At 40.8% G+C, this 13,721-nt stretch overlaps 1 protein-coding gene across 1 annotated transcript in view; it reads left to right on the top strand.

Annotated features, from left to right (window-relative positions):
* Positions 1-302: 302 nt before the first annotated feature.
* The window catches only part of LOC149787236 (uncharacterized), a 30,895-nt gene continuing 17,476 nt past the window's right edge, over positions 303-13,721 (top strand). Inside the window, exon 1 of the mRNA XM_089976074.1 lies at positions 303-829. Within this exon, the coding sequence (XP_089832200.1) occupies positions 311-829 (519 nt within the window). The 5' untranslated portion in view covers positions 303-310. The remainder of the gene's footprint in view (positions 830-13,721) is intronic.

Genomic DNA, 13,721 nt, shown 5'->3' on the forward strand with positions numbered 1-13,721 from the left:
CATTCATCTGTGGACATTGTGTAAATTTGCATAAAGAAGTCAGCTGCAGTATTAGTGAAATCAATATCAGAAATACTATATGTCTATACAGACTATCGAACAAGAACATTCAAGGTTTCACATTATGAATTTGTTGGTGTTGTGTTTTCTTGTATATTTTACGTAGTTTTGTTTTCTTTATTTTGTGCAACTCACAGTCATACATTTTGAGTCTTTACCTTTAGTTTTTTTTTATTCTATTTTTAAAGAATAATTATCATGGTTTTATCTTGTTATTATTCACTATATTTTTCCACAGGATATCAGAAACATGAGCCTGCCACAGAGGTTTAACGACAGAGAATACAAAAATTGGTTGAAGTGCGTTGACGCTTTAATTATATTGAAGGAAGGTCTGCACCCATTTATTGATACTGGAGTTAATAAATTACACGAAAATATAAAGCAAAGGGTTCATAGCTTTTGGCGTGGATCAAATGGTGCAATTGAATGCAACACTTGTTCATCAAAGAACATCTTTCTAAAACGAGCCACAGGACAAAATCCCGCCAAATGGATGATAAACTGTCCCTTCAACATTTGTGATGTATGGTTAGATGAAATTCTATCTGTTCACAGTGAACCAGACAAACGGTCAATCAACTGGATGAACTCGGACATTTCGAAATGGGAAACAGATCCATACGAGATAGCTAAAGTTTTTATGCCCAAGGGACTTGACCAGAAAACGAATCTCCCCGAAGAATTAGATATTCCGGCGGTACTTTCACTACTAAAGTACTGCACTTATTTCATCAAATGTGTTCCAAACACTCGACTCTTGACAGACGTGAGTACTCCCAAAGTTAGCATTGTAGTATAAGTGAGTATGGCGAAGTTAAATACGGGTAAATGCCTTTGGTACAATATAACAATAACTTGTTGATGGCAGGCATTATGTATCGGTAAAATAAATTATTAACAAAGAAATTCCTGTTGTTGTTGCTGGCGCAGTAAAGACAACTCGTTAGTTCAAATGGCTCATATGGTTCAGAATAATGTGATTCATAAGGAAACAATAAAAAACGATGCTATGGTTTACTTAAAGTCCAGGTAAAAAGAAAAAAGATATGTCAGATGTATAAGGAATATTGATACAAAGGCTGGAAAAAGAATAGAAAAATGCTTATAAAGATATAGAAAATCGAAAGTTTAACTCAGATATAAGATGTACTAAAATTAATTACATATAGTCCTGCTTTAAATATAGCAACCGATTCAGGATCAAAATAAATTAGTCATACAAACTTAACTGCATACATCTGTGTGTGTGTGGGGGGGGGGAAACAATATTAGTATCCTGAAAGTACGGGTTTGACATTTGGTATTCACATGGAAGAAACATAACTGGAACCACACATGAAATGATTATAAAGAGTTATTAGCTAAATTCCATCCAGTTTTTGGATTTTAACGAAATACCTATAACTCAGATCTCATGGTTACCTTGACCTTGCATTGTATATAGGACATCGGAAAATACTGTTGGCTGTAGTGTAACTTTAAAGTATGTCTTCCATAAATGTCATTTCTTCATGTATTTAATTAGTAATTTTGTTTAACAGATAATAACGCTAGTTCGATATATTTTTTAGAAATAAAAACTTATATTGACCAACATAGAACAGATCCCATGTAGAAAGTGGTATTGTGTCACTCGCGTATATATGAGATAAATTCAATGGGTGATAATTTGGTCGCTTGCAAATTTCGGTTTAAATTTCGAACACTTTTCGAAGAAATGAAAATGGTATATTGGAATTAAAAGGACGATTTAGTTTGATACCCAATCACAATACATTATGAATTAGCTTCCACTTAGCTTGAATCCAGCCTCAATTATATACGAACTATTCAGTCACATAACATATAAAAATAAAACTACTTAATCACCTGTCATGAGTACGAGAATTACGCACGCAACAGGGAAACTTTTTCAGGTCTTGCTTAGTTCTAACGGAGTAACATCTATCCAGAAACCTCAACATCAATATCAAGGTTTGATTAAATTCTTATACAATTGAACGTAAATGTCGTCAGAGTGTCCTATGATTTGTTTAATAAATAGGTGTCCAGGATTATCTGTACAGTTGTAAACGGTGTAAAGAGATCATATATCTTGATCGCCTCCGATAAAGTCAACTATCGGTCCTCGTTTTGGGACATAGAAATGAGCAAAGTAGGGGGTTGCTAGGCAACGTGAGTAATGGGTTTATATCTCCGGACCATTATGGCAGTAATATATATGATGCGTGTAATATACAAATTATATATTTTTAGGAATTGTGATATACACTAAAATATCAGAAAAGTATATAATACAGTTTATCTCCCCGGACCGCTAAGATATCCACGAATGTTCGCCTCGAATCAAAGTGATACGCGTCTTCTAATAGGCCTATGATGAAGCAGTCCGGTCCAATCGCCCAGATAACCAATGAATATCCAGAACATGAATGTCCATACAGTGGACGAGACAGGAAAAAGGTTACCCAGAATCAGAGGACAGAATATCTAACAGCTTGGAGTCTGCGAAAGCAGATGGAATGGGTCAGGTCCCTGAACTCGTTCAAGCGGCAAATACATATCAACTCAGGTCCTCAAGATACAGAAGTAGTGCAGTGGGGCAAATAAGAGCATATAAGGGAAAACAGGGTTTTGTACCGTGGGGCAACGGTGAATTTAACATGGGGGTTGTACCGTAGGGCAAATGAGAACAAAGAAGCAGAAACACCCTGGGACGATATAGAGCACAAATGGGAATTGAACATGGGGAATATTGGGTCTGTTTACCAGTGGAGTCTGTATAGCGTTTGACGTCACGGTAGGGGAGATTGGTAAAAATGTGGCAATTAGGGGAAGGTGACGTCACAATACTGAGCAAAGAGCAGGGTGTACAGATATAACACAGAGAAGAGAAAAACACTTATACAACATTAAAAATGATTTGTGTTGGGGGGAGGCAAGAAAGTCATTTCTTTTCGAGACATATGAGTGGCCCTGAAAAGGGATTTTGGGTTTAAGTTAACATTATTCCTTTAACATAGAGGGCATGACATAGGCCTTCTTGTTTTTCTAGAACGTTGTCTGACTTCTGGTCCGTAAATCAGAACCCTCTTCAAACAGCATTGTCTCTCCACATAAATTCTTCTTTTCTAAACGCTTGTATCCGTCATCCTGACAATGGTCCACAATAATCTGACATACATGCGTAAGCCCGTACGGAACAGCATTGAAGATACGAGAGTAGAGGATTCTACGTTGGTCCACATCTTGTGACGAGAACACGTGAAGGAATGCAGCGAACTGCGGTTATTTATAGGGGAAGGGGAATCGAAACGGATTGAGTTCATTCACCAATCCAAACACGCGTTACAAAATTCAGTCACCACACAGATTCAGTCGTCCAATACGATGAGAGCAGTCTGTGACGTAACATTCCCTATATAGAGGCGCTAGCGTCTGTGCACAGTCAATCCATGCTACAGTTTTAAAACATGACGGAAACTAAGAAGACGATGAATTGGGGTGCACCGGCTGTGGAGACGAAAAGCGATGGAATAGCATCGACTACAAAAGTCAGCACAGACCTACTTCCAGAAGAGGTTAATTTTAATTGGGATTTTGTCTATTTTCTTTCGCAAGAATTTGTTCCGGAACCAGTACCTTCGCCACCTTCTCCTTCTTTACCTCACGTGGAGAATTTTAAACAGAGACAGAAAGAAGAATCTAAAAAATTTTTACGGCAGCAAAAGGAAGCAGAACAAGCTTTTCTCCTTCAGCAACAACAGCAAGAAGAAGAGGCAAGAAGGAAACGACTGGAAGAAGCAACTAAGAAAAAAGGTAGTGAAAGTCAAACGATGACGGTACTTTTAGACATTTTAGCAGAGTTAAGAAGTCTGAAACAAATGTATCAGACTTCTTTATTACAAACGAAGAGAACAAGACCTTCCAGAGCTAAACAACCCAACCCTGTGACCACCCTCAGTGATTTCTACCGAATCATCATTGACAGGAGGCACTTCAGAAGTAGGTCTTAGCCGTGGCAAAGCCTTAAGGGAGTTAAAGTTGATTGGTTCCTAAGTTTGTTGTTTAAAGAAACATAAACCCAAAGGCCCTTTTCAGGAACACCCACTTCTCTCGAAAAGAGATAGTATTTTAATAGCCAACATCAATTAAAACTCAAAAAGCCCTTTTTACCCATATTCTATGTGTGAATGTAGGAGTGCGTGAGTGTAGGTTCCTATTCTAAAAATCAAAACCATGAGACACTTACGTTTTATGCCTTGTCTTTTCTGGTAAAAATTGTACAATCCAATTCACAACACAACACTTTTAAAAACGTTCAAAGGCTTCCTCTTTGTCTGTCTTCACTGTCTCTGTTTTTTTTTTAAATTTCATCACTTTCGCAGTCTTTTCCTCCACTTCTTCCTCACTTTCTTCCCTTCTTTTCTTCTCATGTTTCTCTTTCTGCACGTGCCTGGGTTCTTCCTCTTCTTCTTCACCCACATAATCCCTCTCTTCTCCTTCTTCTTCTTGCTCCTGTTGTTTCTTATAGCAATATGAAGAACAATGTCCTTTTTCTTGACAATGATAACAGGTATCTTAACTTTTGTCACTTCTAGCATCTGTTTAGCTTTTTTGACGGTCTGGACACTCTGAAGACCAATGCTCTTTCTTCTTACAAATATAGCAAGTATTTTGACTTTTATCTCGAAAGGAGGGAGAGTAGTCCGTCGGCTTGTCTGAAGAACATTTTCTGATGACACTTCGCAAAGCTCTGATCAAAAATTCGATCTGTGTAGGCTCTTCCATCTTTCTGCTCGTTTTGAGAGTGAAATGAATATTGAGAGGTCAAACACATACCCTTTATATATACGCCGGTCTACCATAGATATAAAGTGGTCCATGGTGTTTAAAATGTAGTCATTTGACTTTTTGCAGTCAAGATGAAACAATTGCATCAGTTCGTGAAGAAATAAAAAGAAAGTAAGAGGCCGAAACGTGATTGATCGCCTCGTACAGTAGCTAAGTTTTGGCACAAATTCATGCCAGTGAATTTGAAGATGACATGAGTGAACCAGAATCCAGACCCAGAGAGTCTTCACCTAACCAAAGTTCACCAGTAAACCCTAAAAATTACTATCACATTCGAGAGTCGGAAAAGCGCTCCTCTAGAAAATTTAGAACCACGGTTTACGCCTATATAGTGAAGTTAAAAGATTTAAAGTCCCACGTACCACTGGAGAAAGCGGAGGACTTCATTACCGAGGTGTGGGATTCTTTGTTAACCACATTGAAACACCAATGTCAAGCCAAAGAAGACGATCGTTTGAGACTTTCCATTCATCACGACAGCTTGAAATCCCCTGTTTGGATCGAGTTTATCAACCTAGCAGAATTGACACCCTCCAAAGTCATGGACAAGATTCAACACGTGCAACGATCCAATGACAAGTTTCGCATCACCGATGGAAAAGAGACACTGTTCATGACCCACGTGTCTCTTCCTCACCGACAGGACGCAAAAAGCTGTTATTGGTGGACGACCTTCGCAGCTTTAAGAGTAGAAACGTCCAAATTAACAACTCTCAAGACCAGATGTGTTTAGCCCGTGCCATCGTGATGGGAAGTACGTATGCCATAAAGAACAACACAGAATAATGGAAAAGGATCTGGGAGAAAATACGAAAATCGGACCGAGCCAAACAACGAAGTGAAGCAGAACTCCTGTTACAACAGGTCGGCCTGTTCAAAGACACCTCCTGTGGCATTCCTGAAATGCAACAATTGCAAGATGTCCTAGCTCCATGCTGCACCTTGAAAGTACACCCTCAAGAAGTGAGAAGGACTTGGCTGTTTCGAGGCAAAGATTTCCAAGACGTACAATACTTTCACGTCTATTATCACGATGGACATTTCGATACCATTACCAGTATCACCGCATTCCTGGGATACGGTTATTACTGTAAGAAATGTGACTATGGTTATAACAATCGAGAGCAACACAAACATTGTGGATCAAAATGCTCAGGATGTTTGGCCTCTCCATCCTGTCTGAGCGAAGGACCAGTGCCTTGTTCAACTTGTCTGCGCACGTTTGTCAGCCCTACCTGTTATCAACAACATCTAAAGACGCAAGGTTCACAGAAGAAATGTGCTTGTCAACTGCTGAGATTGTGTCCCACTTGTGGACAAGGCATACTTACCAATAATGCCAAGGCATACGTATGTTCAGGAAAGAAACGATGTCACATTTGTTACCAAATTGTGGACTTGGAACACCAATGGTACATTCAAATATACCAACAACAACAAGAGGAAGATGACCAGAAGAAAGAGAATTTCATCTTTTTCGATTTCGAATGCATGCAAAAGACTGGCATTCACATTCCTAATTTCTGCGTGGTTCATCGAGTGTGCGAAAAGTACATACAAGAACCTATCTTCAGTCATTGCCCTCACTGCATTTTAGATTCCTGGAGTACGTGAAAAAATCTTTCGAGGACCGAACACACTGGCCGAATTCACTCAATGGATCCTAGACCCCATCGACGAGACGTAGAGCCAAGAGGACATCGAACGTTGTCATCGCCATTCCACGGTGATGGCCCACGATTTCTCCGGATACAATGGACAGTTTCGATGAGCTATTTGGCCATACCTTTGAGTCGAATGCCTAAGACGTTTGGAATGACAGAAATGGCCAAAGGTTACTTTCCACACTTTTTCAATACCGAAGCCAATCAACATGCCGTTCTACTCCATTTGCCTGAGGCTGACCACTACGACCCCGAAACATGCGTACCGAACAACGAGAAGCTTTCTACACTTGGTACCAGGCTCAAGCCTCAAACCACTTCGACTTTCAGGAAGAAATGTTAAAGTATTGTCGTTCCGACGTGAACATTTTACGGCGTTGCTGTGGAAAAATTCGAGAACTATTTCATGGAACACGGAGAGGTTGATTGTATGAAAGAAGGCTGCACCATTCCCAAAGCGTGTTCCTTAGTGTACCGCCAACGATTCATGCCTGAAAAATACCCTGGCTACCATTAGCCCTCAAACGACCATTTTTGTCAAACGCCAGTATGAAAGAAGGCTGCACCATTGCCAAAGTGTGTTCCTTAGCGTACCGCCAACGATTCATGCCTGAAAAATACCCTAGCCCTCAAACGACCATTATTGTCAAACGCCAGTATTCGGTTAAAGCCCTACGCTGGTTACATTACTTGTGCGACAAGAAAAGAAAATGGATTCAGCACGCCCGCAACGGAGGGGGAGAAAAGACCATCGGAACGTATTCGGTAGATGGTTGGGACTTAGAAAACCCCAAGATCGTGTTCGAGTTCAACGGCTGCTTATTTCACGGATGTCCCGTCTGTTACCCTGAACTTGGCACTAAAATCAGTTTTTACAACGAGCCATGGAAGACTTGTACCAGGCCACATATCAGCGATGCTTTAAGTTAGAACAGCAAGGATACCAAGTGGTGGAAATGTGGGAACATGAGTACAATCACCGTTTGAAAACCGATCCCGATCCCGAGTTTAAACGTATCGTAGAAAGTTACAAGCTGATGGACCCCCGGAACCACAGGGATAGTTTGTACGGAGGACGAACAAATGCCACCTGTTTGCTGTACCACGCTAATGAAGAGAAAGGAGAAGAAATCAAATTCTTGGACGTGTGTTCGATGTATCCCTACGTGTGCAAATATTGTCGTTTTCCTGCAGAGCACCCGCAATTACTGACGGAACACATTGACCTGGACCACATTCGACAATACGAAGGCTTGATCAAGTGCAAAGTTTTACCTCCCATGGACTTGTACCATCCCGTATTACCCCGCCATTGCCAAGGAAAATTGATGTTTCCCTTATGTCGTACTTGTGCTGACACGAGTAAGCAAGACCAACCTTGTCAGCACACCCAGGAAGAACGTGCCTTGACGGGAACCTGGGTCAGCGTGGAATTGTTCAGAGCTCTGGACATGGGATACCAGCTGTTAGAAGTATACGAAATTTACCACTTTCCCAAGACAAAGAAATACCACAGGGGCGACCAAACTCAGAAAGGCATTTTCGCAGACTACGTGGATGCCTTTTTGAAACTGAAACAAGACGCCAGTAGATATCCTTCCTGGTGTCACACTCCCAAAGACCAAATGACATTCAAAGAGAAATACTGGGAACAAGAAGGAATCACTTTAGACCACATCGAGAAAAACGAAGGCAGGCGATCGTTTGCCAAAGTGATGTTTGATTGCTTGTGGGGCAAAATGGCACAACGACCGTGTTTACCCAAGATGGAATATTTGACAGAACCTTCCCGGTGTAGCAGGTCAAATTAACCCCTGCCCAGGTTAAACCCGGGTTATAATTTGGCCCAGGCCAGAATATCCGGGGGATAAAGTGTCCTAGGCTAAAATATGCCGGGGGGTGTAAAATAGCCTGATCCAGACCATACCCCTTCAGGCCAGAATATGCCCCACTTGTATATTAAATTAATATTTACTTATCTTTCTAGTCTTTACTTGTAGCAGGAAAACATGAACAACAATCATCACTGCCTGTTCTGAGTTTATTGAGGTATGTTTTAGCTTCAGCTTAAAGAAATAAGAATACCATTGTGATTTAAAAACTAGAACATATTGATGGGAGTGTTGGAAATATAATAGTTAATCAATACAATTGGACTGGAAGAATGTGAGGTATATATTGTATCACGATTCTTGATTCCTTCTTCAAGTTTCCCACAAAAAACTCAAATTGTTGTGCGTTGACACTACCACGATAGTGTACCACATGATTAACACTGTCTCTGGACATGAAAAGTATATATATATATATATATATATATATATATATATATATATATATATATATATATATATATATATATATATATAATCTTATCTTGTATGTATATACCTTGACAGACGAGTACGACTGAAACATGTCACTTAACTTAACTGATAAAGCTGAATTCTCAATAAAATGTTGAAAAATTAAATAATTATTGTGTATATCAACACTATTGATATCATGGGGGTATAATTTGGCCCGAGGGGTATGAATTGGCCTAGGTCATAATATACCCCAGGGTATAAATTGGCCCAGGCCATAATATACCCGGGTATAATCTAGCCTAGGCCGCTTTAACCCCAGGTATACTCCGGACTGGGGGTATACTATTGCCTGTTACACCGGTACTTCCAGATGATTCACGACAAAACCAAATACATGAAACACGTTGACGTCGTTCGTGAAGATTTGATCTTAGTCAATTACGAAGAAGATCTGGACTTTGTACAAACCGACGAATTTAGAAATGTCGTTATTGCAGCTTACGTGACAGCCCATTCTCGCTTAAAATAGTACGACGCTTTAGAACTGTTAGGGGATCGCGTCCTGTACTTTGACACAGACAGTTGCATTTACATCGATCGCCCGGGTCAACATCACCCTGACATCGAAGGAGACCGTTTAGGAGCCCGAACAGACGATCACTGCGACGAGAAGATTTTAAGTTTCGCTAGTGGAAGTCCTCAAAATTACGGCTGCGAATACCGGGACAAACAAGGAGAAGTGAACACGGAGGGTAAAGTGAAAGGATTGACTCTCCGTTATCGCACCAGTTGAGTGGTGAACTTTGGCGTATTGAAAGAAGCCTTGCAGTCAGGAGAGGATGGAAACTTTAAAGTGACCACCTACCAACCGAACGAGATTGTGCACCTACCAACCGAACGAGATTGTGCGTTTACCCACTCACCAAATCGTCAGTCGACCCTTGGAAAAAGTTTATCAAATTGTGTACCAGAAGTGGGTGTGTCTTTCCAACCACTTCACTTTACCGTACGGATATGTCGGTATAAAAAATTGATTGTAAGAGGATAACCACCAACAAGAAGGATGACTTCGCCACAGCAAGAATTGAGTGAGAAGCCAAATGAGAACTCCAAGTTCAAACCCTACCATTTTCTAGTTTTCTTGCCTGACTATTGTGATTGTGCCCGTCGATTGGAAACGTTTCAAAAATGGCCCACGGATAGGGAAGGATTACCTACTTCGAACGTCTTAGCTAGAACAGGATTTGTCTACTTGGGACCTGAGACTGGATTGGGATACGAGGTACAGTGTTTCAGTTGCGGTCTGAAGTTACGAATGGATCTATGTATCTATAAAGATTCAACTATTCTGGAACATACTCGATGGTTTCCGCACTGTCCTTACCTTTCTATGGCCGTTCCACCCATTACACTACGGTACAATTATGACGGTACCTTAGAGAAGGTAGTATCGTTGTCCAGGAAGAAAAAAGGAAGACTTCAAAAACTAGACATAAAAAAATGAACGCTGTACAAGTTTGAGACTTCATTGCGACTAGTATAAAAAGGGACAATGTCCAAGATCAGTAGTTCATTGTGACTACCAAGACCAAGCGAACAAGATGAATATCTTCAGAGAAACACAAAACAAGTTCAGACATGCACAGTTCAAGTTCGGTGATTCTCTAGGGGAGTGCGATACTGTGCCTTGCAATAAGAGCGATGCAGTAAAGCATCATGGGAACTTTGTTCTCATTACTACTACTACTACACCTATCATGAAAAGTGATGATGTGCGTGTCAAACCTGACGGATGCAAAAGCGATGCCACTCGTCATCGGGGACTCTTTACTGGGTGTCATTGTGGATGTGGATGTCAACCTTCACGTCTACCACCCTACGGATGTCATCCAGACGTGAGCAAACTCTTGTCGATGTCACCCTACCATCATCAAAACGAACCTGTGAAAGACAGATATTCGTTCCCTGTGCGTTTACCTGAATACTGCAACTTTGAAAATCGTTTTCGATCGTTCAAAGGAAAATGGCCTAAATAACTGGGAAGACAGACTCCCGAAGAATTAGCCAGAGCCGGATTCTTCTACTTGGGCGAAGGGGATAAAGACAAGTGCTTCGAATGTGGTGTGTTGCTTCATCAGTGGGAACAACAAGATTCAGGCTATATGGAACATGCTCGATGGTCACCGAATTGTCACTATTTACCTTTAGTGGGACGTTATCAGTAATCCTTGAATGGATACTTTACAAGAGAACATTCGTGACTTGCCTGTGGAATTGAGAGAACGCATTTACCAAGGGTTGGTCAAAAATCAAGTGAAACGTAAAGAACAATTGCATCCGTTACGTCACCGATATTTGAACCACTGGTTCCTGGATGTTATAAGAGGACTGATTCATGAGAAAGTGTTCCAGTGGTCAGACATTCATCAACTACCCCATGGTTCAAAATATTGGTTTGTTATTGATGATTCTATTTGCTACAAGGTAGACTTACTGCAACGAATTAAAGAGGAAGAGTTAGAGAGTTACCAAACTCTTTTACATAATGTCAACTTAGTAGGAATGGAAACTTTTGAACGAACTGTGATGGGCAAGTTAGTGACTAAACTATTTAGATTCGCTACTGGAGTAAAATCGTCTCTGTGCAGACAGTACACGTATTGTTCCGACAAAAGAGAATTTAGTATCACATGATCATGGATACTTTACAAGAGAACATTCGTGGTTTGCCTGTGGAGTTGAGAGACCGCATTTACCGAGCGTTGGTCAAAATACAATTCAAACATAAAGAACCATTGCATCCGTTAAGTCACAATGTTTGAATCACTGGTACCTGAATGATATAAGAGGACTGATACATGAGAAAGTGTTCCAGTGGTCAGACCTTGTTAAACACTTCAAGGACGAGAAGGATCGGTATGTTCATGATTTTCGTTACTTTAAGATTCACTTACTGCAACGAATTCCAGAAGAAGAGTTCTAGGATTACCAAAATCTTTTACGCAACATCATCTTAGTGGAAGAGGAAACTTCTGAACGAACTCTTAACTGTAGGTTAGTGCTTGGAGCATCTAGATTCCCTACTGGAGAACGATTATCTCTGGGCAGAAAGTACATTTATTGCTTCCGAAAAAGGAGGGTATAAAAATAGGCCGCCATGCCACGGCTTTTATCAAAAGTGATTCAACAGATTCCGTGGAAGGAAATCAATGACATTATTCAAGCAGTGGAAGATTACCAACACTTATTACGAAACCTGTGTCCATTCAATTGGGATAGACGTGTGGTGTGTATCTTAGTGGCTTGTTTTCTGGTATTTCGTTTACCAGCCGATTCCCTGTGGACTCTTTACGTACAGTACTTACCAAACAATCAAACATGAAAGTGGTTCCGGAAAATGGTTACGAGAGACTCATTTTGCTCAAAGCTTTGCGTTTTCATCTAGATACTTCTCGACCTCTTCGGAAAAAAAAGATTCGTCAACTTTTGGGTACCGAAGAGGTGCATGACGATGCGTGTGTAGCTTGTGACTTACACCCCCATTGGACAGATGTACGTGACTGGAAAAATTGGGGTTTTGAAGCTTGGACACAAGAAGCAGCCCATTATGCTCGAGAGTTGGATCCTCCATTTCAATGTCCTAGGATAAAAGTCACTTTTCAACCTCTGTTAGTGACAGTGTTAGAAGAACCATTCACCGAGGACAACCACTTCCTTCAGGACAGCAGTGTCGTGGACATTTCCGAAAGACCCTTTCGGGAGGACGCTTGTGTAACATTACCCTATGCAGAGCCTGTAAGAATATTTCACATTGTCCCTAGGACACCTTGGTTACCCAAAACATGTTATACAGAAACTTGTTTCTATTCCACTTTGATCGTTTTGATGTGCATTTTATGGTCGTACTTAACCCTTTGGCTTTTATGTATTTTAGTCTTTCGTGTTTATTTTAAAAAAATCATTAAACGTGTCCTGATCAAGTATAAAAACTTTTGTCTTGTCTGTCTTCGTGTCACAAGTGACATTCCTTGCACTATGGCTACCTCTGCTGTCTCTGCTCCCTCTTCCTCCATTTTCAAAGTTATCGACGAACACTTAGATCGTGCCAGTTGGGAGGCTTTGTATCTTCGCCATCCCTTTAACATGCTCATTCTGGACCTAGCGGTTCAGGCAAACCGAATTTGTCAAACGTTTGATCGAGCCCTGCAACGGGTGTTGAAACAAAGCGGTCGTCACCCTCTTCGATGGCAAACTGACAAAAGCACTGAATTTCTGAACCAAGCATTCTAAAAAGAATTAAAGAAACGTGACATTCATTTTTTTAATACCGAGAATCCCGAAACCGAGGACAGCATCGTGGAACGTTTTCAATGCACTTTGAAAGAACGCATGTGGAAATATTTTACACATCACCACAACCAAGTACAGTGACATCTTACCGCACCTGGTTCAAGCGTACAACCAATCTTACCATTGAAACATTGGACGTGCCCCACAAGATATGACTCCCGACAACGAAGTGCTGGCTTCTGATCGCCTATTTGGTACGTCCCCGACGGTGGCTGTCTCAAAGAAAGGTGAATTGTTGGCCGTATTAGATTGGGTGCGCATTGGCAAAACCAAACGCACTTTTGACAAAGGTTACTTACCTAACTGGACCTCCGAATTGTTTCGTGTCACTGGACGAGTGCATGGTCCTCATCCTGCCATCTATAAATTGGAAGACATGAACGGAGAAGTGTTGAAAGGAACGTTTTACTTGTTTGAGTGAAAACCTGTAACCAAAAAAGACGACGACGCGTACGACATCGAAAGCATTCTCGAATGCAGA

Source organism: Sinohyriopsis cumingii, chromosome 12 (assembly GCF_028554795.1).
Source record: "Sinohyriopsis cumingii isolate HCF-2022 chromosome 12, ASM2855479v2, whole genome shotgun sequence".
NCBI lineage: Eukaryota > Metazoa > Mollusca > Bivalvia > Unionida > Unionidae > Sinohyriopsis > Sinohyriopsis cumingii.